This window comes from Amblyomma mixtum, chromosome 10 (genome assembly GCF_055824585.1).
Source record: "Amblyomma mixtum isolate Tamu chromosome 10, ASM5582458v1, whole genome shotgun sequence".
NCBI lineage: Eukaryota > Metazoa > Arthropoda > Arachnida > Ixodida > Ixodidae > Amblyomma > Amblyomma mixtum.
The window spans coordinates 173,975,037-174,001,502 of record NC_143021.1 but is presented as its reverse complement, the minus strand read 5'-3'; the positions used below and the strand labels follow the sequence as shown (position 1 = coordinate 174,001,502).

Here is a 26,466-nt window from a genome sequence, read left to right as displayed (position 1 = left end):
AGCGACGTTTGAAATTCGTGCACTATGACGTCACGACCGTTTCGACCAATTGAAAAGCGTGACATTTTCTGTCGACAACTGCTGCTTACAACGATGAGGCATTAAAGGCTTTCGCCTTAAAAGTAGCACGGTCGTCACTGATATCTGTATTTACTGCACCTGTGTTTCGGACAGGCATGTGCCTATCGGTTGTAAATAGGTTGTAAACTGTCTGCAAATTTTGACGCATGTAATAGAAAACAGACACGTGAAATTTTTTTCTCATCCCAGTTTTTGTGCAGCTAATGGTATTCTATTCACTGTATTTTCATTGCCTTTATGTTTTTCGTACTGTATACTTTCTTGTGCTGTGTTTTGATTTGTTTAGAATGTGTTTCGATGAGTCAATTTATGTAAAAGTGTAACTGAACATGTGTTCAGAATTTTGTGTTGGCTATATGCTGCTGCCTCGTACAGGCATCAGGCACCCTCAAGCTGCCAATGGCAGCTTTTTTGCCTCATGACCCCCAACGAGTCGTTGGAAATAAAGTTCTGAACTGAATTGAATTAGTGATTCAGACTACTGTGTAACACGTGCAGGATTGGAAATCACGTTCAGAAGAGCGCAGGAATTCAACAGATTTTCAGATTCAATTTTCGTGAAGCTATCTACAAGGCGGTTGATATTGAAATCGCCACCTAAAATGACATCGTATTTGTTTTCGCTTATGAAAGATAAGAAAAATTCGAGAAAGGCAAAAAAGGATTTTAAGTGTCCGTTTGGCGCGCGATAGATAACCGCCACAACCTTCCGTCCTATAACAAGAGACAGGACTTCATAATAAGGGTTCACAAAAGAAAATTCATGCAACACGTCGGATTGAAAATGTTTTCTTACCATCAATAGTGCGCCACCACCGCGACTGTTCGTGCGTTTGATAAAGTGTGAGTCGTACAAAGGAAGCTTGAATACATTGTTGTATTCATTAACACGTTTTGGCGGGCTAGTTGGTTAAACATCTTGAATAAACAGCGCGAACGAAGACGAGCACAAAAGACAAGAAAATGGACGACACAACGCTGACTAACAACTGAGGGTTTATTGCTGATCACACAAGTATAAATACATAGATGTCGGCAGAGAGGGAAAGGTATACAAAGTGCAAAACAAACAAACAAAAAAACAAAAAACCATAAATGTGACAACAGCAACAGAAGCGCGCTAGAAATCAGCGGAGATTTCAAGCAGGGAAATGCATGTATAAGCACTCCTTCGCTAACACTACTGGAAAAAGAGCTGTCACTCCTGGGGGCTGATAATCTCCGCTGATTTCTAGCGCGCTTCTGTTGCTGTTGTCACATTTATGTTTTTTTTTTGTTTTTTTTTTGTTTGTTTTGCACTTTGTATACCTTTCCCTCTCTGCCGACATCTATGTATTTATACTTGTGTGATCAGCAATAAACCCTCAGTTGTTAGTCAGCGCTGTGTCGTCCATTTTCTTGTCTTTTGTGCTCGTCTTCGTTCGCGCTGTTTATTCAAGATGTTGTGTTCAGTATTCCAAGTTTCGGTCAGCATGACTGTATAAAATCAAAGCCTAACTGCGTAAAAAGCAACCCAGGATCGGCCGTCTTAGCCACTGCTGAACGAGCATTTAAATGAAATACACTAAATGTCTGCGGGTTCTGAGATCCGCAAAAGTTCAGAAATTCTCTTGTCATTACACAACCAGAAGTGTCTAACGCCATGTGCAATGAAGGAATTGTACCTTGAGCCTGTCACTGACAAAACTGAAACTGAAAAAAAAAACTAACGAAAAGGGAATACATAATAAAGCTAAACAGGTTTATCCCAATTTGCTGCACACGCAACATCAATTGCATTCCCTCCGTCTCGCTGTCTGAAAAAAAAAATTTTCGATTTCTGTGCCAAACGTAATTGAAAGTGTTTTTAGCCCAGTTTTTTGCGTCCCTAAGCAACTCCTTGTTCGTTTTTGTCAAGTTCTCGAGCATAAGGCAGTTTGTTTTCATTTGGTTCCGTTCTGCCCTCTTGCTCAAGAATAGATCTTTCTGTGATTGTCTTGAAAACCGGACAATAATCGCACGGGACCTTATCTTTAGCTGCTGGAAATCGATGCACTGCGGCCACATAACTCACAGTAATTTATTTACTTATTTATTAAGGCGGAAGCCTTTAAGGTCTCATCGTTGTAAGCAGCAGTTGTCGACAGAAAATGTCACGCTTTTCAATTGGTGGAAACGGTCGTGACGTCACAGTGCGCGAATTTCAAACGGGGCCAATTGCACTTACGCTAGTAACCATACAACCAATTGAAGGGATCGTATAGTGATGCTCCAAGTAAGTGGGACTGAGCTTAGTTAATTGCTTAATTACTCAATTAGCCTAATTAGCTTTACTAGTCAGGCCATATAAATAAGTAAAAGCGATTAAGAAATTGGTCGAGCTCAGGAATCGAACCCCGGTCTTCGGCGTGAGAGACAAGCACGCTATCCACTCCGCCATGCCGGCTCGATGGTTTGGAATGAACAAAGGCGCGTCTAGTGAATACGGTGTCTTCACTCACTCTCATCCTCCTCCATTCCCTTCCGGCGAGGTTTAGGTGTCCACCGACAAATGAGAGACAGATACATTTCCTTTCCTCAAAAACCAATTTACCGACCAGCGAGGCGTAGAACCGAATTGGCGATAGCGTTCTATGGACTCCTTGGCAGCGTTGCAAGACGCTGTCGCGTTCCACTCTTAGGGGCGAAGCTTAACATCTTAACCACACATCAGTGACCACACTTTAGGTCAAAAAAGTGCCGCCCTGAATTTTGACGGGTGTCCACCGAGATATGTGAGACAGTTACTGCGTAATTTCCTTTCCTCAAATACAATTTTCATTCTCTTCATTACGGCTCCTCTTTATCTATCTTCTTTCACTCCCACCTCCCTTCCTCTACGGTGCAGTTCAGGTGTCCACCGAGATGACAGAGAATTACTGCGCCATTTCCTTTCCTCAAAAAGCGTTGCGTTCAAAGGGCAAGGCATCGCGCCGAATGGGTGGTGGCGTTCCGTGGACTCCCTGACAGCGCTACAACGCGCTGTCGCGTTCCACTCCTAAAGGCAAAGCTTAAGCGTCATTAATTAGCAGTTAATTAGTATTCATGCATTAATCAGCAATTAACAATTAATTAGTGATTTGCCATCACTTAGTAATTAGCACTCAAATATATGTGACGCCACCAGTGCCACAGAAACAGCGAAGGTGGTGCGGAAAACGCTTCCGCCTGTACCCACTTTAGACAAAGTGCCCCTGAATTTTTTACCAAATACTGTTAGCCCTTGCGGGCTAGTACAGGGTGCGAATGGTATAGTCAGTCAGTACAACAAAGTTCCGGCTCTTTTGCAAAAGTTTCGAGTGAACAAGTTTTGTTGAATATGTTTCGGTCAAGGTTATTCCGAAAGGTAATTGTTTATTCAAGGTAATTGTTTCAGGCAGAAACGAAAACTTATACACATCAACTCTCGGCATGTATGACATAACTGCGAAGGGATGGTTTGTACGCGATGACAGTCTTCCGGGTGGTCGCAAGTACAAGCTGCAATCCAGATTGAACATATTGCGATAAAGCTGATAAAAAATTTTAGCCTAGCAATTTTTCTGCGTATAGCCAGTGTTGGCAACTGTGCTCGTAATAGAAGTTCTGATACGGAATGCGTTCTTCGGTGAGGCGAAAATATAAACCTTACTGCCGATCTTTGAACACGTTCAGACTTTTCTACAAGATATTTCTGATTCGGATCCCAAACTATGATTGCGTATTCCAGAGTTGGTCTTACTATTGATTTATATGCTTGTAGTTTGACATCCGACGGTACATCTTTCAGCTTCCGCCTTAGGAATCCAAGTTTTCGTTGAGCTCCTCCACAAATGTTTTGCACATGATCACTCCAGTTTAAGTCATGGCTGATCGTGATACCTAAATATTTTTATTTACTAGAACGCTTTAGTCCTCTGTTATTAATTATGTATGGGAACACTAATGGAGTCTTTTTGTTCGACACACTCATAGAAGTTGACTTATCATAATTGATGCTCATGTCCCATTTCACACACCAATCATACACAACCTTCAAGGAGTCATTCAAGAGAACCTGGTCTTGCAGGCATTTTACGCGACAAAATAACACAATATCATCAGCAAACAAGCGCGCTTCGACGAGAGGGTGTATGTCATTCGCAATATCATTAATATATAATAAAACCATATAGGACCCAGGACGGACCCTTGCGGAAAACCAGATGATATTGATGAAGTCGATGAGCGTTCTTCATCTCTTAGTACAAATTGTTCTCTGTTATTTAAGTAAGCCTGAATCCAATTAATTATTTGTACATCGATTGGTGGGCACGGCGGACCTGGGCCCAACATGTCACTTACGAGGACGCTCTTCTACGTTCTGCAGGTTATCCTGGGTTCCGCCGCGTTACGAACTGGACACGTGTGGCCTGATGACATCTGTGGCTGCGATGGTAATCAACTTCACACCGAGAACGCATCGAACTCGGTGTCGCCATGTGATGACATTGTTCTTCCAACGACTGCATTCATCCATCGCACCGTGACGTCATCGGAGCTCACGAGTATAAAAGAAACAACACAGGGATTCACCTTCAGTGGGCACGGCGGACCTGGGCCCAACATGTCACTTACGAGGACGCTCTTCTACGTTCTGCAGGTTATCCTGGGTTCCGCCGCGTTACGAACTGGACACGTGTGGCCTGATGACATCTGTGGCTGCGATGAAAATCAACTTCACATCGACAACGCATAGGACTCGGTGTCGCCATTTGATGACATTGTTCTTCCAACGACTGCATTCACCTATCGCACCGTGACGTAATCGGAGCTCACGAGTATAAAAGAAACGACACAGGAATTCACCTTCAGTGGGCACGGCGGACCTGGGCCCAACATGTCACTTACGAGGACGCTCTTCTACCTTCGGCAGGTTGGTAGCTATTCCAGCGCCATTCGTAGCGATTGCCGAGGTATCGTGGTCTTGCCGTGCCCCCGCCGTTGACTTGCCTTGGCATATGAATGTTTTATTGCTTGCAAGTTGATCCTTTGTGGCTACATCGAAACGAATCCTCGCCCGACTCAAAAGGAAGTTATTGAACAAATTTTAGACGGCCAGTTGTCTCTTCAAGCCGAAATCAGTGAAATGAAAGCAGAGCTAGTTAAGACTGTAAATATGGTAAGTGATCTGCAGAGTCTAATACAAAAAATGGAGAAAAAGCTGAGCGAAACATCAACTTTCACCGGGCAGCCTAAGGAAATACAAGCAATCTTGAAATCGATAGAGAATGTGATGGGTTTTCGAGCCAAAAAACTGATCGATCTCGAAGATCGAAGCAGACGGTCCAACCTAATCATTCACGGTATTACTGAGGTACCTGGCGAAACAGAAGCTACGCTGAAAGATCAAATAATCAAATAAGTTTTGCCGCCGCGGTGGCTCAGTGGCTATGGTGCTCGGCTGCTGACTCAAAAGACGCGGGTTCGATCCCGGCCGCGGCGGCTAGAATTTCTTTGGAGGAGAAATTCTAGAGGCCCGTGTGCTGTGCGATGTCAGTGCACGCTAAAGAACCCCAGGTGGTTCAAATTTCCGGAGCCCTCCACTACGGCGTCTCTCATAGCCTCAGTCGCTTTGGGACGTTAAACCCCATAAACCAAACCAATCAAATAAGTTTTCGAGGACAAGCTGCAAGTCAGTTCCCAATGTATCGGGCGCATTCATAGTTTGGGGCGTCGGAGCGACAAACGCCTTGTTATTCTCTATTGAAGAATTTTGCAGAAAAAAAAAGACAATAATAGAGCCTCTGGAATATCAATTCAGAACGATTATTCCCAATCTACGCCGCTGACACGAAAACTGCTTTGGGATAACGTGAAAGAAGAGAGGGATCAAAAAAAGAAGGTCACCCGTATTCATGACAAGCTAAAAGTGGATAAAGATATGTTTTTGTGGGATAAATCGCTTAATAAACGCGTTAAGATAGTCTACTCGGATAAGAGAGTAGATTAGCAGGACAAGGCTTGACGTGATGTGCGAGATCAGATCAAACGTTTGCGCATAATAAACATTAACGCGCGTAGTTTAGTTAATAAGACAGACTGCTCGAAATAGCGCTATTACACCATGATCCGCACGTTGAAGTGATTACTGAGACATGGCTTCACAGTGATGTAAATGATGAGGACGTTTTTCCTCCTTCTTACACTGTATTTCAAAAAAACAGGGAATCTAGGGGTGGTGGAGTGGCTGTCCTAAGTAAGAATCAAATTGAAGCTGTTTTGCAAGATGACGTACATGATATCGAATGCCTATGTGTGAAACTTTCCTGTTGGGGACAAAACTTTGTTTTATATCCTCTATATAGCTAGTTCAGGAACCGACTTCTTAACTAAACTAGAAAATCATCTCTTACAGTACCAAAACAGTAAAATTTTATTGGTTGGCGACTTCAACTTGCCAGGTGTGGATCGGGAAATTCTTGAGTGTCTCGGTGCTTGCACAAAGCAAGCCAACAGCGCTGGTGTTTTGTCCTTCTCTTGTGTCTCGTCTTTGATTGCGCTGTTTTTCCAATTCGTAAAACAAGCCAACATATTGTTTAAAATAATGCTTACCCACAACCTGACGCAAATCGTTCAGGAACCAACCCGTAAAGTCGGTTCCACGAATTTGTTGTTAGATTTGCTGTTCGTAGCTCGCGACATTGTGAATTTCACTGTTTCTGTGGAACAAGGCCTGTCTGACCACTACCTGGTTAGTGCTTCATTTCCTCTAGCACGGCAAACAAAAAAGAAGCACTCGTCTTCACGTTACTTTAAAGATTATTCGCGTGCCAATGACGCGTCTGTCATTGAACACCTGGAAACTTGCCTTGTCGATTTCGATGACGCCGATGTCTGCGCACTCTGGGACAGTTTAAAAAAATCTGTTCGTATTGCATCAATACTTCTGTACCAAATAGGCACAAAAAAGACAGAAATGAAACACCTTGGATGACACGCAATATAATTCAAATGAGGCGAAGGGTAAAACGACACAAGAAGAAACGCGCAGATCCTGATGTGCTCAAGGAATTACTGGACAACCTAGCAAGTGCCTTACGTGATTCAAAAGATTATTTCTTCAACACATCCCTTCAAAACTTTATAAAAACCGAGCCAAGTAAGTTTTGGAATTATATTAGCGAAAAAAAGAAAGCAGTATTCACACAAATTTTGGTGGACAACACTACGGTGTGTGATCCAAAGGCTATTGCTCAGCATTTTAATATTTATAATAAGGGAGTAATTACTCATTGGCATCCACCCGAGCGCAGCCATACGGCTACAAAGGAAAGCTATACAGGTTTCTCAGAAACTTCGTAGTTAAAGAAAAATTCGTCCTCGTCCGGGGTTCGAACCCAGGACCACCGCTACACCGGAGCAGTCGCTCTACCAATTGAGCTAACCAGGACGGCAAGCTTATGGTAGGGCGAGATCGAATTGATCAATAACTCGAAGTGGGAACAGTTACTCCCTTATTACCAATCTAATCCACCTTGGAGGATTCCCCTAAACATTTTACCAACACTGTTCCCACTTCGAGTTATTGATCAATTCGATCTCGCCCTATCATAAGCTTGCCGTCCTGGTTAGCTCAATTGGTAGAGCGACTGCTCCGGTGTAGCGGTGGTCCTGGGTTCGAACCCCGGACCAGGACGAATTTTTCTTTAACTACGAAGTTTCTGAGAAAGCTTTATAGCTTTCCTTTGTAGCCTTATGGCTGCGCTCGGGTGGATGCCAATGAGTAATTACTCCCGTATTACAAATCTACTCCACCTTGGAGGATTCCCCTAAACATTTGACCAATACTGTTCCCACTTCAATTTTAATATTTATTTTCAAAGTGTATGTTCTGCCCCGAGCACATGTACCGACAATAGCCGAGTGTATTATCCCGCCGAAGTGAATTTTATTACTTACTCTGGTGTCTTTTCCATGTTGCTCAACCTAAAAACCAAAGCATCATGTGGCCCTGACAACATTCCAAACGCATTTCTGCGACGCTATGCCGAAACTCTGGCTAAATTCCTTGTCATAATTTTTCGCCCTTCAATGTCAATAGGTAAAATACCTGATGACTGGAGAACAGCCCGAATTGTTCCCGTTTATAAAAAAGGAGACCGTCTTCTCTTGCAGAACTACCGTCCCATATCATTGACGTTCCCATGCTGTAAGCTATTAGAACATATAGTTGCACACTGTATGAATGAATTTTTAGAAAAAATCGCGTGCTAACTAGCTTCCAGCACGGGTTCAGAAAAGGATTCTCGATGGTAACACAGCTAATTACAGTAATAAATTCATTTGCTTCCTGTTTAGATAATAAAGGCCAAATCGATGCAATATTTCTGGATTTTAGCAAGGCATTTGACATAGTTCCTCATGATAAACTAATTTTTAGAATGAAAGAAATTGGCATTCCTGATATTTTAGTAACATGGATTACTGCATACTTAAAAGACCGCAAACAGTTTGTTGAAGTGGGTGGACGATGTTCGGGCTCTCTTCCAGTTTCATCCGGTGCTCCCCAAGGAAGTGTTTTGGGCCCTCTGCTTTTTCTTTTGTATGTGAATGATATTGTTCAAGTTGTTAACCCACCAGTGCATTATCGATTGTTCGCTGACGATTGCGTTCTATACCGAGAAGTTAGAAATAAGGAAGATCAATGTGACCTGGACAGAGCTTTGAACAATGTTTTCGAATGGTGCGACCGATGGGGCATGATTCTGAATGCTGATAAATGTGTTTATATGCCGATAACCCGAAAAACCGTACGTCATAGCCACACATATAAATTAGGCTCTCTCCCTCTTCAACAAGTATCCAACTACAAATACCTAGGAGTAACCATAAGTAGCAATCTATCGTGGAACTTGCACATAAGCAATATCTGCCCTGCTACATTTCGAAAACTGTGTTGCTTAAGACATAAATAAAAAATGCCCCTTCTAACATTAAGCTACTCTGTTATTCTTCAATAATTAGACCTAAACTGGAATATGCATGCATAGTGTGGCGCCCGTATACTAAATTTAACGTAAAAAATCTGGAAAGAATACAGAGAAGAGCCGTCAGGTTTAGAGAGAGAGAGAGAGAGAAAAGGACGGAAAGGCAGGGAGGTTAACCAGGCGATGCCCAGTTGGCTACCTTACACTTGGGGAGGGGAACAAACGGGAAAAAAGGAAAAAGAGCGGCAAAGAAATGAGATACGCAAGGGCTGACTCCCCAACCACTTTAATGAAGATTAATAAAATTGAACTACTTGAACATCGGAGAAGAAAGCTTAGGCTAGAATTTATTTCTCTCTTATTACATAACAAACTTGGTTTGGATCTCTCATCGTAATTAACGCCGGCACCAACCAGACAAACTCGTCAACACCATCCCACTTCTCTAACACCTATATTCGCTAGAACAGACACTTACAAGTTTTCGTTCTTTCTACGCACAATAACAGATAGGAGAAGAACGGTAAACTGGGCTAGTTGGTAGGAATTTATACTGAAAACTGCGCAAAAAACGAAGACACAGAACGAGAAGGCACGACACGGGCGCAGACTATCAGCTGAATTTTTATTCACATGAAGAGGCCTATATACGTATCTTCTACCTACAGTGAGACAAGCACAAAAAACACAACAATCGCGAAAATCAACCCGAAACACAATCACACACTATCCCTTCGCGTGCACCGTGATGCAGCCGTCAATTACACTTCCAAAAAACCGCGCACAAACAAAATCACGACAACTTTAACGGTCACGCTGATATCACACCAAAGACCCATATCGCCTGCTCGTCTTAAGAAAATTGGCCAAAAAGGTTATCTCCCTGTCAAGCAAGGCCACAGATGGTGATGCCACACAGGAATCCGAGTCTTTCTTGATTAGGTAAGCCTCCACCATCTCCCTGCATACCTGATCGCTATGTTTGAACAAGACGCTGGTCCTGTTCAAATGAGGGTAGCACTTTTCGCAACCCTTGCAATGCATGGCGAGATTGAGGTCGTTGAAGGGAGCGGCTTCCTCCAATCTCGCCATGCATTGCAAGGGTTGCGAAAAGTGCTACCCTCATTTGAACAGGACCAGCGTCTTGTTCAAACATAGCGATCAGGTATGCAGGGAGATGGTGGAGGCTTACCTAATCAAGAAAGACTCGGATTCCTGTGTGGCATCACCATCTGTGGCCTTGCTTGACAGGGAGATAACCTTTTTGGCCAATTTTCTTAAGACGAGCAGGCGATATGGGTCTTTGGCGTGATATCAGCGTGACCGTTAAAGTTGTCGTGATTTTGTTTGTGCGCGGTTTTTTGGAAGTGTAATTGACGGCTGCATCACGGTGCACGCGAAGGGATAGTGTGTGATTGTGTTTCGGGTTGATTTTCGCGATTGTTGTGTTTTTTGTGCTTGTCTCACTGTGGGTAGAAGATACGTATATAGGCCTCTTCATGTGAATAAAAATTCAGTTGATAGTCTGCGCCCGTGTCGTGGCTTCTCGTTCTGTGTCTTCGTTTTTTGCGCAGTTTTCAGTATGAACAGATTGGAATCAGCTAGTTAAACCATTGTCTAATCAGTTTTAACCAATTATTGCTGTATTGTGTTCTTTTTTTGAACTGTTGCGTTTTTTGCTGTTTGATTGACTTTTTCGCCTACCGTGCTTGGACTCAGTGTCCGCAGTATTTTGTAAATATAAAAAAAGTAAATAAATAAAAAAATACCCATCTCATGCAATTTGTGTAAAAGTTTGCCATGAAACACTCTGTCGAATGCTTTGGAGAGATCTATTGCAATGACATCTATTTGCTGTTTTGAGTTTATGGCTGTAGCAAAAGCATGAGTGATTTCAAATAGTTTTGTTATTGTCGAGAGGCGGCTACGGAAGCCATGCTGTTTACTGTAAAAAAGGTGTTTACTTTCAATGTATTCTACATGGTATTTGCATATTATATGCTCTAACATTTTGCATACAGAAGATGTGATTGATATAGGACGGTAATTTGAAACGTCAAATTTTTCACCAGATTTATCCCGCTGTTACGAGCAGACTCACCTTGCTCGTAACAGCGTTAACCTTCGACAGCAGGTCGTCATTTTCACTTTCTGAAATTCCATGCAATTCGAGGTTTAACTTCCTACTTTGTCACTCAAGGTCATTTATATCCTTCATTATCTGCTCACAGTCAAGCAAGGGTTCCTTGCTTTCTATAGCGTCAACCCTATGGCGTCTACTTGGTCAAACCTTCCTAGTCTCCTGTGGACCAGTACCGCCGGTCCGAATTCCGGGCTTTCATGGTTTTTGCGACGATCCCGCCGCATGGGTACAAGCTGCCGATGTTGTCACCCGGCGTGCAGCATGGTCCTCGCCACCACGCTCGCCTTCGCGGAAGACCACCTCGGCGACGGCGCCCGCGCCTGGCACCAATAGGCAGGCCACCGCTACCCTACGGCATGGACCATTGTCCTCCTTCCAGCCTTTGCCCCCCTGAACAGTCTGCACGATGTGAAATACTCGACGATGCGCTCGCGGCGCCAGGCTCTAGATGAAGACGTCGCCTTGTATGTTTACGATAAGGTGCGCCCGCCGCGAAGCAGCATATCATCGACGGGCTTCCCGATGCCACCCACGCCTCGATTATCATCACAGTGAACGCCGACAGCCTCTCCACGTTTGTCCACCGGGCTGCCGCCTTGCATGGCACCGCGAGTCGTCGCGCGCCCCTCCCTGCCGCCGCGAAGTCTGCCGCACCACTCCCGCAGCGCCAAGGTTGCTGTTCGTGCGGACGACATGGTCATACATATAAGGACTGTCCTCACGTTTCCCGCCCGTGCATACAGTTCCAAAGTCATCCCCTTCCTTTCCTGCCCGTGCATGTCGAGGGCATCGGGCAGCTCACCGCACTCGTCGACACCGGCGCTGAGCGTACAGTCTTGCTCCAACGTCATGCACCAGTCCCTCTCAACCCATTGACCTCGTCGCCACTGCAAGGCTTGGGTGGAAGCCCCGTTCCTGTGGGTGCCGTGCATATCTGCGTCCGCACTGAGGCTGGCATCAAGCTCCTGGCGGCCGTCCCGGTATTTGCGGAGTTGCCTGCTGACCTCGTCTTGGGTGCGGACTACTTCATGACCGGGGACGTGGCTCTCAGCATCAGCCACGCAGGGGTGCAGCTCCGCTCTTGCCGTACCGCCCCTAGTCCTTTCGTAGACGAGCAAATGAAAGGTGAGCTTCTCGGCCATGGCACATTGTCTGCACTGCTGCATCGACGCAGTGCCATCTTCGCGGACAGCAGTGCCCAGCTTTCTGGAACTTATGGGGGCTATTCTTGTAGTAACGCTCAAAGGGCTAGAAGCAGTTGTCGCTCCCTAGCACCAGCGTGCCAGCCCTAGCAGTCAGAGCTGTAACCCCCAACCCGCGGTGCGGTAAGTCGCAACCACGGCGGGTTCGGGCCAGAGGGGACAAACACGAGTATGCTACTCGAAGGAGAATTTATTGCTCCCGAGCAATACAATGCAGCAGCAACAATACAACCGCCGTAACGATGGAGAGGGTTCCGCTCGCGTACGGGGGTGAAAAACACAAAGGAAAGAACGCACGCAAAAATGTGAGGGAAGAGGGTTCCGCTCACCTCGCGTGGTTCCTCGCTCACGGCCCGCGGCGGTCAAGTCACACACGGTGGCCGGGCGATAAGGGCAGCGGTCTCCGTGGCAGATCTCTGATCCGTGCGTGTGCACGGCTCCCGCCAGAAGACAAGCGAGCCTCGGGAGAAACGCGTCTCCTCCCGGGCTGTGGAGAGGGAGAGGAGGTCTCTCCGTTCTAAGAGGGGAAAGAGGGAAAGTCTCCGCGGCGGCATTGCGGCGGGGAGCGAAAGGAAGCGGGGGTGGCGTGAGTGCCCTCTCTCGCAAAACCTCCCGAACGGCGCGCGCATAGCATCGCGTGATAATTACGCGCGGCCGTTACAATGTGGCAGGGGATTCATGTGTATCCCCACAAACTGCTTTGGTCGTCCACCGCATACCGACTGACAATCACCTGCCAATAACTGTACCGCTACGGCGCTATGCAGAGCGCGAGCGAATAGTTATCGCCGACCAGGTACGCGACATGCTGGCCGCTGGCGTCGTAAGGCCCTCGTCTAGCTATTGGGCCGCCCCTCAAGGAACAAGTGAGCAGGAGCCCAAACGATACGCCGGTGGTGGTGGTGAAAAGCATTTATTACAGGTTACTATACATAGAGAGGTAGTTTGGGAGGTGGCCCCTAGTGCGCCACCCCCCTCACAATACTAGGTCGGGTCCCTATTCCGGGACCCCATTTGACTCAACCGCCGCTCTGGTACGCCGGACCATGGCCGGTTGGGCCGGAAGGTCGTGGCAGCCGGGCAGGGCCGCCTCCCAGTCCTCTCGGGTTGGGTTGAGGTGGGGGGTGAGGGAAGGATTTTTCTGGCATGCCCACACCATATGGTAGGTGTCAGCCACCTCCGTACAGTATGGGCAGAGGCCAGAAAAGGAGGGGTCGAAGTGTTTCATGACTGCCGGGCACAGCAATGTATTTGTAAAAAGTCTTGTCAGAAGACGCTCACCTGCTTTTCCCAGCCCCTTGAGGGGGGGTCGGGTACTTGCGGTGAGAGTCTTGATAGTGATTGACTATATCTTTAAATTTTAAAAGGGGTTCGTTGTCCAGATCCGAATCGGTAAGGTCATCGCCAGGGGCCCGGGAAGTGAGTGCGCGGGCGGCTGCGTCTGCAGCCTCGTTACCTGGTAGGCCTTGGTGGCCCGGAGTCCAGACTAAGTAGCGGAGCGTAGGATCTCGGTCCCGTGCCGCGTTCCGAAGTATTCAATAAGCTGTGAGGGAGACCCAACCCAGCTCGTAATTTCGACAAGCTCCTTGCGAGTCTGAGAGGATATATTGCACCTGAGGGTGAGAGGCCGCCAAGGCGATGGCTACCTCCTCAGCGTGAGTTGCGCTGGGAGCTTTGAAAGTGAGCCCGTCCACCTGTATTTGTTGGTGTATGACCGCGGCCGTGTACCCCCCCCCCCCCCCCCCTAGAGCGGTGCGGGCGGGCCACGTCCGTATAAAATACACCGTATTTGTTGCCATAATGGCGGTGGAGGGCATCCGTCCGCGAATGCCGCCGGCCATCATGGTCTTCTTTGGACATTCTCGTAGGAAGGGGTCGCACGTGGATGGCGCATCTACACATTCCGGGCACTCGTACCCTTTCCTCTGTGTGATGGTTGTGTTGAATGTGTAGTCGGTCCAAAAGGCGACGACCGGACACGGTCTGGGCAAGACGCGTGTATTGGTTGGTGAGGTGCGCTTCTTGCAGCTCCCGATAAGTGTTCACAACTCCCAGCGCGAGGAGCCTCGCGTTGGAGGTGGAGATCGGAAGGTCAAGCGCCCTTTTGATGATCTTACGGAGGGTAACCTCCAAGACATCTTCGTCCTGCTTGCGTAAGTGAAGGTAGGGGGTCGAATAAAGTATTCGACTCGTAACGAAAACATGTGCGAGCCGCAACGCATGTGTGCTTCGTAGACCTCCGCGTTTGTTGGAGACCCGAAGGACCATGCGGCCCACCTGGTCTCCAGCCTTACGCAGCTTGGCCAATGTTGTGTCTGCGCGACGTGTTCGACTAATAAAGAGTCCGAGAACTCTGATCTCCAATGCCTCACGGATGGGGCCGCTGGCGAGGGAGAGGGAAATGGGGATTGCACACTTCGGCGATGGCCGAATATGCACGAATTCTGATTTCTGTGGGGAGCACTGGAGGCCGCAGTACGCCGCATAGTTGTCTACTATGTCAGCGGCTACTTGCAGGCATTCCTCCATGTGACCCACGTTACCTTGGGTGGCCCAAATAGTGATGTCGTCGGCATACAGCGCATGCTGAATGCCTTCGACATCGGCCAATTTAGAGGGTAGGTGAAGCATTGCTAAGTTAAAGAGCAGAGGGGACAGTACAGCGCCTTGTGGTGTACCCCTGCTGCCCATACTGTAAAGGCCGTGCTCTTCGTCCTGGATGCGGACGAAGGCCTGCCGATCCGTGAGAAAATGTTTAATATCAAATGAAGAGGTTTTGGTCCCACAGGGGCCAGTTCACGAACGAGGCGTGCTGAGCAGCGTCGATGCCAACATAGGCGGTCAAGGCGTGGCCATGTTCGCCCGGTGGGAATGCTGCCCGTAGGTCGATGGATGTGCGTGGCTTGACCACAATAATGATGTCTTCTTAGTCGAATTTGGGTGTTCGACTGGCTCGCCAGGAAAGTTTGGCTGTAGGTGATGACCGGACGCCGCCGGTCTGCAGCTGTTGTCTTGCCGTCACGGTAACCTTCGAGGCGGCGTCTCGCTTGGAGCAGTGGCCACCTTTGTGAAGAGTGATCCATGCTGCAAGATGCTCATCACTAATTTCTTCTGCAGGCGGGTCGTTTTCTGGAGGTTCTTTAGGGATTATTTCAGTCCACGACGCAGTTAACGGGTCATATCCCCGACAAGCGGAGGTCGCCATGCTGGGCGGCGGCTCGTGGATTCCCGTTGCAGCGGCGACGCGTTAGGCTAAGTGCAACAGGTGCTCGGGGGGAAATCAATAACCGGCATAAAATGCCGAAACATGATCCCACGTGAGCAAACTTGGTGTCTACTTGGTCCTGATGGCTTGAGGCACACGATGGAGCTGAATAATCCAAGGTTCCGCCAAAATTTCCTGCGGTCCCGGCGAAGATCGCGGGAGCCGAAGTAAGGTGCGTCCGCTCTCGTCGCGCCTAGTGGCGTTCCTCACGCCGGTGCGCGGGGTCCCCGGTGTAGACGCTGTTTTGGAGAATGTGGTAGGCTAGATACGGTACCCACCCCTGCTCGACTTTCCGACATGCCCTCGCGAGGCGGAAATAATTGTTTTTGAATTGGAATCAGATGCAGCCAACGCAATGACGACCTCCTCCGCGTGTGCTATGTCATGGGCTCGAAAAGTAAGGCAGTTCACTGTTTTGGACTGGTGGACGACTGCGGCCGTGTACCATCCCGCATGATGGGGGCCGGAGGCATTCACGTAGAATACGCCGGGTTTCGATCCATAGTGGCGGGCCAGAACTTCCGCCCGCGCCAGGCGCCGGCCATCATGGTCCTCACGGTTCATGTTCGCGGGAAGAGGGCGCACGTGGAAGGCGCATCTCTACTGGGATGGAATACGTACGCGCTCTTCCATAAGAGTGGTGTGTTGGATGTGCAGTCGGGCAAGGAGGCGGCGACCGCACGATGTCTTGGTTGGTTAAGTGGGTTTCCCGGAGCTCCCGAAATGTGTTCACCATGCCTAGCCCCAGTAGGCGCTTGTTAGAGGTGTTGACGGGGAGGCCCAGAGCCCGCTTAATATTTTTGCGGAGGATGACTTCGAGTGAATCCTCGTCTTGCTTCCGCAGGTGGAGGTATGGAGTCGAGTATAGAATTCGACTTGTTACAAATGCATGCGCCAGCCGCAAGGCGTCCTTACATCGTAACCCCCCACGCTTGTTAGAAACCAGGGGACCAAGCGGCCCACCTGGGCCCGAAATACGAAGGGCCCTACGTCATCATCGAACGATTAAGCGACAACACGTAGCGTGTGTCTACTTCATATTTTCAGGCAGGTTCGGACAGGCAGAGGAGATACAATTTTGTAGTGCATGTGTCGCGGCTAGAGAAAAGGGTCGTTCGTCGGCAAGACTGAACATGTTGTGGTACCTGCTCCTTTCAGGTCCGCAGTCATGGCCGCGTGTGATGCCGTGACTAGGAGTAGGACGGAATGGCCGTTGGTGCAAGGGAAGGAGTCAAAGGAGGCAGAAGAGGATGACAAAGAAGGCAGAATAAAGCGAGGCGTTCGAGCGAACGGCCGAGTCTGCTTGTTACTTAACAGTATATATACCCTTTCTGTACAAAACCCTGTAAATAAATACCGTGAAATAAATAAAAAAAAACGAAGTAGCGTAGCCATTAGCACGCTAGGCTGCGGAACGGAGGGATGGTGATTCGAATCCCATCGTGCACAAATATTTTTTTTCTGGTCTCACTAGAAAAAGCGTGACACCTCTGCTGACAACCTACTGCTGACAACCTTTTGTCGATAACGATGACACATTAAAAGCTTTCACCTTAATATTGTCGCCACCGGAATCTGCGAGTTCGATTAGGTACAGACGAGATTTGTTCGACAGAAGGCCCCAGAATTTGTTTGGGTTGAATCACAGAAATAAAAGGAAGTCAGATGTTAGAAATTTCATCTTAGCCTCAGCTAGCTCCTTTAGATACTGTTCTACTCATAGTGGTACCAGCCCCATTTTTCAAGATTGTTACTCTCTTTTGCAGTCCTGTAAAGACGTTTTTTACCGTTTAATACTGATTTGAGGCGTTTATTAAACTAGGGGTTTGTTATTGTCAGATTTTACCAGAATTGTTGCAACGTATTGGTTTCTTAAGTTCCCTAATGTGTTCTTAAAGAACTCCCAATTTGCATTTACTTCGCGAGAACTGTGGAAAGTTGCCAGAAGTTCATCAAGTTTCTGATTGATGCTTTTGATGTTTGTTCTTTTGTAATCCGTGATTAGTTTTCTTGCGGGTGATCGTTTTTTTTATTGCTAATGAAACGGTACTGTGAAGCAGGTTGCTATCGCGGATACCGGGCAAGAGGTTAATACCTTTTACATTATCGGGGGATGATGTGAGCAGGAGGTCTACAGTGTTACCGCCTCTGGTAGCTCATGATATAATTTGCAGGAGATAATAATCTAACACTAGGTCGATAAAGTGTCTGGCGTTGGCTGACGAAGCATTAGAGATAGACCTGATAGAGCAGTTGATATTACGGTAATTGAAGTCGCCAAATAAAAAGATGGGTATGCCAGGGAATGTATTTTCAATATCGGTTAGGGCCTGATATAAGAAATCACAGAAGGATGGGACTGTGTCCCATGGCCGATAACGTATGCCAAAGACCGCCTTGGAAGGCGCATTGCCGATTAGTATCCATGTCAGTTCCAAGTTGTCGTGATCACGTATGAGTGAAGACGATACGCAATTTTAGAGCGCAGCTCTCAGGCACCCGTCTCTGCGTTTCGCGACGTCGCCGTCGTCGTTGTCCGTTGTGACCAGGAGAGGGCAAACACGCAACCTAGTCGCCTCCTCAGCGAGAAACAAAAAAAGAAACAGCGTCGAGCGGACGGCTGTCGCCGGCGGGCCTCGTAAAACAGGGGAGAAGGAAGAGAGCGTGGAGAGCGACTAGCCTTGTGTGTGTGGCTGGCCCCTCTCCCACTACTCGCCGACGCGGCACGCGGGGGAATTTCCGTCGATTGTTCTAGAATGTCCGGGTCGTTTCTATGCGATGTTGACGGAGAAGGCATAGCCTTGCGAGCGCTAAGAGATGCCGTCGGCGGCGCCAAGGCGGAAAGTCCCAAATGCTCCTCGAAGCCACTCCCGGCCTTTGACCAATGAGAACTCGGCCCAGCGCGAGAATGAGGCTGCACAGCCGGCACTGTATGTATGTGCACGCCTGCCTTGGCGCGAAGAGGAGAGAGACGTGGAGCGAGCCCATATAAGAAGGGTGCTGACCGCCCGAGCCGCCGTTCAAGCTTCAGTGAACAAATTGTGTTTTGTTTGCTTGCCTTGCTCTCTTGTGGTAGAGCACTTTAAGTGCAAGAATTCTTTTGTATTTTAATCTCTGTCAAGTGTAACTTTACTGTCAGTGGAGTGATTCTTGAAGGAGGAATATGTCTAAAAAATAAAAAGCTATCTGTAATTGTACATACATGTCTTGCTCGAATTCTTTGCCTAATTCTATCGAAAAGCTGACACAGCTGATGAGCTGCACTCAAATTTTGCATTAGGAAATAACATAATCATCGGCAATTTTTTTCACTGCTGCGAGAACTCCCCCTCCCGTCTGATAGTTCCTATCACGTCGGTTTAATGTGTAGTTTGTGTTGCACGAAAGAACTTCGTTGTCTCTAATGTGGGCACGCCAGCTGGCCACCTGTCAGCATGTCAAACCCGTTTCACCTTTTTGTGCAGATATTTCTGCTAGCCACGACAGCCAAGTCCAGCGCATCACAGGATATGATACGCTTTGTCAGCGCTGCGCCTAGCCCCGACGGAGACTGCGCACAAGATTGGCCGCTCTTCCAAGACCACTGGGCATCACTGCGTCCAGCCCCATCAACATCGGCAGCGAAGGATATAAAAAGCCGGCCCCATCCGAAGATCTTCAGTGGGCACGCCAGCTGGCCACCTGTCAGCATGTCAAACCCGTTTCACCTTTTTGTGCAGATATTTCTGCTAGCCACGACAGCCAAGTCCAGCGCATCACAGGATATGATACGCTTTGTCAGCGCTGCGCCTAGCCCCGACGGAGACTGCGCACAAGATTGGCCGCTCTTCCAAGACCACTGGGCATCACTGCGTCCAGCCCCATCAACATCGGCAGCGAAGGATATAAAAAGCCGGCCCCATCCGAAGATCTTCAGTGGGCACGCCAGCTGGCCACCTGTCAGCATGTCAAACCCGTTTCACCTTTTTGTGCAGGTTAGTTGTCAAACTTCTTCTGTTAAAACCAGTAATCGTTGTTTCATCCAGCTGACGTGCCCCTACAGTGTTCTTGTGATTTTTTGCAAAATTCAAAATCTGTTCTCCTTGCTCATGCTATGTGGTGACATAGAATCCAACCCTGGGCCTACGACAGAAGAAATGCTGATTGAAATACTTGAGGGCCAAAAGAACATTCAGAAAAGGCTCGATGAAATTGAGGCAAAACTCGAAAAAGTCGAAGCAACATCTTCAGCTATAACCGAAGTTGGTACAAGGGTTTCTGGCCTTGAAAGAAGTTTTCAATATCTCCAGAACAAGCTTATAGACTTGGAAAACCGCTCCAGACGAAATAATGTTCTTGTTTTTGGCATTGCTGAGGAAGCTGAGGAGACACCTGAAGACCTTACCTCGCGCGTAGTTGAGGGCGTGTTTAAAAAGAAGCTAGGCATAACTGTGTCATCAACTGAACGGATACATCGCATCGGTCGAATACAGCCGGACAAACCCCGACCTATAATCCTAAAGCTTATCGATCATCGCGAGAAGTTCCGCATTATGCAGAATTGCTTTAAGTTAAAGGACAGTGGTATCTCGATTTCTGAAGATTTCTCGGCAGCGACGCGTCAGAAGAGGAAGAAACTATGGGACAGCACTTCGGAAATTAGGAAAACTGGAGGGAAAGTTAGATTGGTGTATGATAAGATAAAGGTTGACGGTGAGCTGTTTGAATGGGACGACACTGCAAATATAAGAATCCCCGTTGGTAAACGCCCAGACCCCAGCAAGAAATCACCGACACAATGAACTAAAAGTGACCCCCCCTTACATTTTCAATGCTTGAACCTGAACGCTCGGAGCGTACTAAATAAATTAGATGATCTAGAAAGCATAACAATAGCACACAAACCACATATTTTAATTATAACAGAAACTTGGTTACACCCTGAGGTCGGCGATTTCGAAATAACACCACCAGGTTACCGCATACTCCGTAAAGACAGAAGTTCTAGGGGTGGCGGAGTTGCAATAATGTTTAAAGAATCATTGCAAGTAGTTAGGTTGCCTGACATACCTGAAATTGAGTGCGTTGTTGCTAAGATTTGTTTAAGGGAACTGAACCTTATCATAGGAGCATTTTATAGGCCTCCTAACTCCGATAATATCTTCTTCGAAAAACTTAATGATTTCCTTTCTGAGTGCAAAAAAATCTCATCCAACATCTTAATCGGCGGCGATTTTAATATGCCGGCCATTGACTGGGAAAGCGAATTTCCTGAACCACTGTCCAAATCAGCAGAGCCCTTCGTTGACATAATTCTTTTCCATAGTTTAACCCAGCTTGTAAAGCAGCCCACACGCATTCAGAACGACTCGGCGTCCATTTTAGATTTATTTATTTTATCCGATGGACTGCTTCGTCGTGATCCAGAACTGCAAATCGTGGAAGGCATATCAGACCACAAGATGATATGCTTAGCCTTCAAACTAAACATTGTTCTTAAATGCAGGAAGCATAAACGTGCATTTCCAAATTTTTCACGTGCCGATGACGTTGGCATTTTGGATGCGTTGGACGGCTCCTTTTCTAACTTCCTCTCTCTTTCCGAGACACATCGGGTGGACCGCTTATGGCTAATTTTTAAGAGTTTGGTGTTAAAGTGTATAAATGATTTCGTACCATGTACTCAAAAAATTGTACATAACACAAATCCCTGGATGTCCAAAGAGATTGTGCGCTTAAAGCGGAAAACAAAAAGACTTAGAAAACAAATCCGGAAGTTTCCCTCTCCTTCTAATATGCTCAAGCTTTCAGACATGCGCCTTCAGCTGAAGGGATGCATAAGAAAAGCAAAATATAATTACCACCATGTAACCATGAAAACTTTCCTTGTCTCATCCCCTGCCAAGTTCTGGCGGCATTTTAAACCCAGAAAAGACCAATTCTGTAGTATGTGTATCGACGGTGCGACTGTGACTGACAAGTCTCATATTGCGAACGCATTTAACAAATTTTTCTGTTCCATATTTACATTTGATGACGGCAAAATACCACATTTTGCATGCCATGGTAACAACTCCGCTATCAGTGATGTATCCATATCAGAACAAGGGGTCTTATCGCTTTTACTGAACATCGATACAAAAAAGGCACACGGAACTGACGGGATCCCAAACGCCTTCCTGTACAGGTACGCAGAGTGGTGCTCGAAAGACTTATCTGTTATTTTTAGAATATCCCTTTCTCAAGCAGCGCTTCCAGTTGACTGGAAGTATGCGAAAATTACGCCCATACCGAAAGCGGAAAACAAATCACTTCTAGCATCCTACAGACCAATTTCTCTATTGAGCACAAGCGCCAAAATAATGGAACATATTATTTTCAAACACATATCTTCTTTCCTGGAGGAGCACAACTTAATCGATTCCCGACAGCACGGCTTCCGCAGGGGCGTATCTACGGTCACGCAACTTATAGAGGCAGTGCATGACTTTGCAGCAGCACTCGATAAACAAAGCCAGATCGATATTATTTTTTTTAGATTTTGAAAAAGCTTTCGACTGCGTGTCCCACCCAAAGCTGCTATTAAAACTGCGAACCATACTCAATAACGACACACTGCTTGCATGGATAGCAGCTTATCTCTCCTGTAGAGGCCAATGTGTGGGAATTGATGGAGTGTGCTCGAGCTATATGTTTGTCCAGTCGGGTGTTCCACAGGGATCTGTTCTTGGGCCCCTTTTCTTCCTAGTTTTTATTAATGATATTGTTAGTGTAGTACCCGTGAAAATAAAACTTTTTGCTGATGATTGTATTATTTATCAAGAAATTAAAAACTCGAATGACCAATCTCAACTAAATTCTTCGCTAGCTCAAATAGAAAACTGGTGCTCAACGTGGCAAATGAAAATAAACAGGAAGAAAACGGTAACAATGACAGTAACACGCAAAAGAAAACCCCTCCTATTTCCCTATTCCGTCAATGGACACAGTTTATCTTCCGTTAAAAGCTGTAAATACTTAGGTATAATCCTCACCTCAGATCTGAGATGGAATGAACATGTTTCATACATTACAAAAAAGGCTATGCAGAAACTCGGTTACATGAGAAGAACCCTGCGCAATTCAACACAAGAGATAAAACTCCTTGCCTTCAAAACTTTTATCAGACCCGTTCTTGAATACGCTTCTGTAGTCTGGGATCCGTGCACTCAATTAAACATTGCCAAACTCGAAAGCATCCAAAAAAAGGCAGCTCGATTCATCTATAGCTCATATAGTTGGCGTACCTCAGCAACTGCACTTGTGGAAAAAGCTAACTTAGAACCATTACAATTGCGACGGTATTATGAACGAATGAAATACATGCATCTACTCTACAATAGTAAGATAGGTATAGATAGTAGCATTTATATCGAACCTGTTATACGGCGATGTACACGATCAAACCATTCCAAAAAATTAAAAGAATATATGTGCCGAACAGATACCTTTCAAAATTCCTTTTTTCCGAGAACCGTCCGTCAGTGGAACGCTTTGCCTTCTGAAGCTGTGGAATGCCCGTCTGTCGAAACTTTCTTATCAAAATTGAAGGCCATCAGTTAGCTCAACGTAAGCGTTTTTGGTTCCCGCTATTGATATTGCTTTGTGGTTGGCATTATTGTGATTGCGGACGGATCAGCGTATGTCTACCGTTAGTGTTTATTTCCCCAAGCGTGCTATTGATGCCAGTGTTCTTGTGTTATGTGCCAGTGTTGTTTTTATATGCCTGAACAGCGCGAGCTTGTACAAAGCATTTTTCTTTCTTATTTTTTCTTTTTTTCTTCTTGGTGTTAATCTGCTCAAGCAGGCGGATGACACCACTCTTATTATTATCATGTCTTGTAGCGCTTTTTTGTACTTTATTTACCATGTATGCTCACTCCTGCCAAAGGCCTTCTGCGAAGGCTGGCAGTACCTCTGAAAATAAATAAATAAATAATCGTTCAGCCAGGTCTCGGTTAAGAGTAGGATGTCAGCGTCAATATCTTCAACGAGGGTGAGCAGCTGATTCCGTTTAGGAATGATGCTGCATATGTTGGTGAATCCGATGTTAAGAGTTGTGCGTGATGGTGGTTGGTGCCGGGATGGGAATACGGGAAGCCGGACTGATCGTCAATTATTGGTATGCGAAGCAGTATCGCTTGTAGAAATGCTTTCGGGAATGATTTCAGTGGTCTGGGTGGTTTCTATCACACTGGTAGAATTGGCGTGGAAAGCGTAACATTTCTCGCCAACGTGAAGCTTGTCGAATCTTAGTTTGACGAGAGATTTCTGTGGTCGGATAAAGTGCGACAATTTTGATCGCGCCATCCATGTGGCGGAAGCAGTCTTCCCTAATTGCAATTTTGGTGCTTTTTAGTTTCGTTCCACATGCCAGGATGTTTTCCTTAGTGTTGAAATGAGTGAATTTAACTATTATCGTTCGATGCTTCGATTCATAGAATTTACCTATGCGATGTGCACGTTCAATGGTGCTGAAATCAAGATGAAGATTCAGTTCATCAGCGCTCAGTGTCAATACTTCTCGTTCTGAATCTCGCCATGTCTGGTCCTTGGTGCCGTTTAAGCCAAAGAAAATAAGATCATTTCTGCGTAGCCTGTCACTTGCATCAGTGCTTGCCGCTTTAAGAACGGCAATATCTTTTTTGAAATTAGTGGTAGCGTATTGTTCAGAGGTAGGTGTTCGGAGATGTGTTGCTTCTAGTGCCGCAACGCGCTTTGTTATGGCCACTAGTAATTCACTGTGGGAGGATTGTGCGGTTTTAAGCAGTGGAATTTCGCGCAGGATAGCTGTATGGTTTTCGTGTAATTATTTCATTGTTTCTATCTAAGACCCTAATTCAGCCGTACTGGGAGGGCCCGCATTTATTTATTTATTCATTTATTACAATACTCTCCGGGCCCGCAGGGCGTTATAGAGGGGATGGGTAAAAAAGAAAAAAAGATAATAGTGAAAAGTACAGGCAAAAGGCAAATTCATGATGCAGAGGCTCGTTCGATGATATGCTTGGTGATAAGTGGCTTGAAAGATGACGCGTCTTCAATGCAGGTGATATGGGGTGGAAGGTGGTTCCACTGAGTGCTAGTCTTCGGTATGAAGGAATTAAAAAGTGCATTCGTTTTACAAGTTGGGATGGAAACTTTATGGGGATGGTCAACACGTGATGACAGGTATGATGGCATAGAAGAGAAAAATTCCTGTTTTAGTGTCTCGTTATGAAAGAAGACGCTGTGGAAAAGTCTGAGGCCTGAAATATTACTGCGAACTGCAAGATTAGTCAGACCAAGTTAATTTTCATTAAAGAAACACTAGCCGTGCCAGAATAATTGGAAAGGATGAAGCGAGCTGACCGGTTCTGAACAGATTCTATAGCATCGATTAAAGTGAGTTGTGCGGGGTCCCATATTGATGATGCGTATTCCAGTTTTGGCCGTATTAGTGTCTGATATAAAAGTAATTTCAAATGGGATGGAGCCTGAGAGAAGTTTCTGCGTATGTAACCAAGAGCATGGTTTGCATTGTTAATAACATATTCTATGTGCATGCGCCAGGATAAGTTGTTAGTGATGTGAACACCCAGATATTTATAAGATGAAACGTTCTCTAATGAAACCCCGTTAATCTTGTAATCGAATGGTCTAGACGGGTTAGATTGGCGTGAGATGGACATAATTTTGCACTCTGATGGATTTAGAACCATGCACCACCTCTGACACCAAATTAGGACTTTATCAAGATCGGACTGAAGGAGGGGACTGTCGTTAATGTTATGTATTGCACGAAAAAGAACAGTCATCAGCAAAAAGTTTAAGGGAAGAGTTAATGCCAATCGGAAGGTCATTAATATATATCAAAAAAAGTAAAGCACCCAGAACAGAGCCTTGGGGAACACCAGATGTCACGGCACATGGGGATGATACAGAGTCGTTAGCTAATACAAACTGTGTGCGGTTAGTCAAGAAACATTCAATCCACTTAAGAAGATTAGGGTCAATATTCAGGGAACTCATTTTAAGAAGGAGTAAGTGATGAGATACCTTATCAAAAGCCTTAGCGAAGTCAAGAAAGATGCAGTCGGTTAGTAAACCAGTATCTAAAGACAACGCTAAGATATTAGTGAAGTTGAGTCACGCAAGAAAAATTTTTTCGGAACCCGTGCTGACAAGAGCTTAATAAAGAGTTACTTTTCAGAAAAGAAGCGAGGTTAGCATATATAATGTGCTCTAAAAGTTTGCAAGGAATGCTTGTTAATGAAATTCGTCTGTCGTAAGGGGATAATTCGGATTACCTTGCTTGAATAGTGGAACCACCCTCGTTACCTTCCAGTCAGCCGACATTGTGGCCTGTTCGACAGACTGGGTAAAAAGATGCGCTAAATATATGCTGGAATAAACAGAAGTGTTCTTCAAAAACTTCGAATTGATCTTGTCGACACCGCAACTGGACGATAACTTGATATTCTGGACTAACGTCACAATGCCAGCAAAATCGATGACAATGGGGTCCATCGGAAAAAAATTGTACTTAAGCACTTAGGAGCATCGTCAAAGGAACAATCAGAAAACTATTTTGCAAAGGCAAGGTTTAAGGCAGTACAACATTCTTCGGTTGTCATTGTATTCCCAGCACTATCAAAAAGTTGAATGATTGTTCGTTCTTTGGGCCTGATAATGTTCCAGAACTTAGATGGATTAGTAGAAAGGAGTGATGGCAGTGTGTTATTTAGGAACGCGTGCTTGGCTTCTTTGATAGCTAGTCGGTAAGTTCGGAGAACATCACCGTATGCGGAC

The 26,466-nt window shown here is 46.1% G+C and overlaps 2 protein-coding genes and 1 long non-coding RNA gene across 4 annotated transcripts in view; all 3 read left to right on the top strand.

Moving 5' to 3' along the window:
• LOC149327777 (uncharacterized) overlaps window positions 1-26,466 on the top strand; it is a 65,087-nt gene that overhangs the window by 19,299 nt on the left and 19,322 nt on the right. Inside the window, exon 2 of one of the 2 annotated variants that reach the window (XR_016286305.1) lies at window positions 16,816-16,944. The exons of the other annotated variant lie outside the window; for it this stretch is intronic. This is a non-coding gene — a long non-coding RNA (uncharacterized LOC149327777). Of the gene's footprint in view, window positions 1-16,815; window positions 16,945-26,466 lie in introns of those variants that run through there. 2 annotated transcript variants of the gene reach the window in all.
• LOC149327779 (uncharacterized) lies at window positions 11,388-15,643 on the top strand. Its single transcript, XM_089563494.1, has 3 exons — window positions 11,388-11,598; window positions 11,671-12,423; window positions 15,510-15,643. The coding sequence occupies exons 1-3, from the start codon at window positions 11,388-11,390 to the stop codon at window positions 15,641-15,643; spliced, it is 1,098 nt and encodes a 365-aa protein (XP_089419620.1).
• LOC149327778 (uncharacterized) lies at window positions 19,092-20,438 on the top strand. The gene is made up of 2 exons (XM_089563493.1): window positions 19,092-19,662; window positions 20,410-20,438. The coding sequence occupies exons 1-2, from the start codon at window positions 19,092-19,094 to the stop codon at window positions 20,436-20,438; spliced, it is 600 nt and encodes a 199-aa protein (XP_089419619.1).

Excerpts from the sequence above, each read along its gene's own strand:
- LOC149327779 (XM_089563494.1), top strand. The coding sequence starts at position 11,388 with ATGGTTTTTGCGACGATCCCGCCGCATGGGTACAAGCTGCCGATGTTG. Across the intron at positions 11,599-11,670 it reads CCCTGAACAGTCTGCACGAT|GTGCGCCCGCCGCGAAGCAG; the intron begins GTGAAATACTCG and ends GTTTACGATAAG. Across the intron at positions 12,424-15,509 it reads TTATGGGGGCTATTCTTGTA|GCGGGTCGTTTTCTGGAGGT; the intron begins GTAACGCTCAAA and ends TTTCTTCTGCAG.
- LOC149327778 (XM_089563493.1), top strand. The coding sequence starts at position 19,092 with ATGTCAAACCCGTTTCACCTTTTTGTGCAGATATTTCTGCTAGCCACG. Across the intron at positions 19,663-20,409 it reads AACTTCTTCTGTTAAAACCA|ACCCCAGCAAGAAATCACCG; the intron begins GTAATCGTTGTT and ends GTAAACGCCCAG.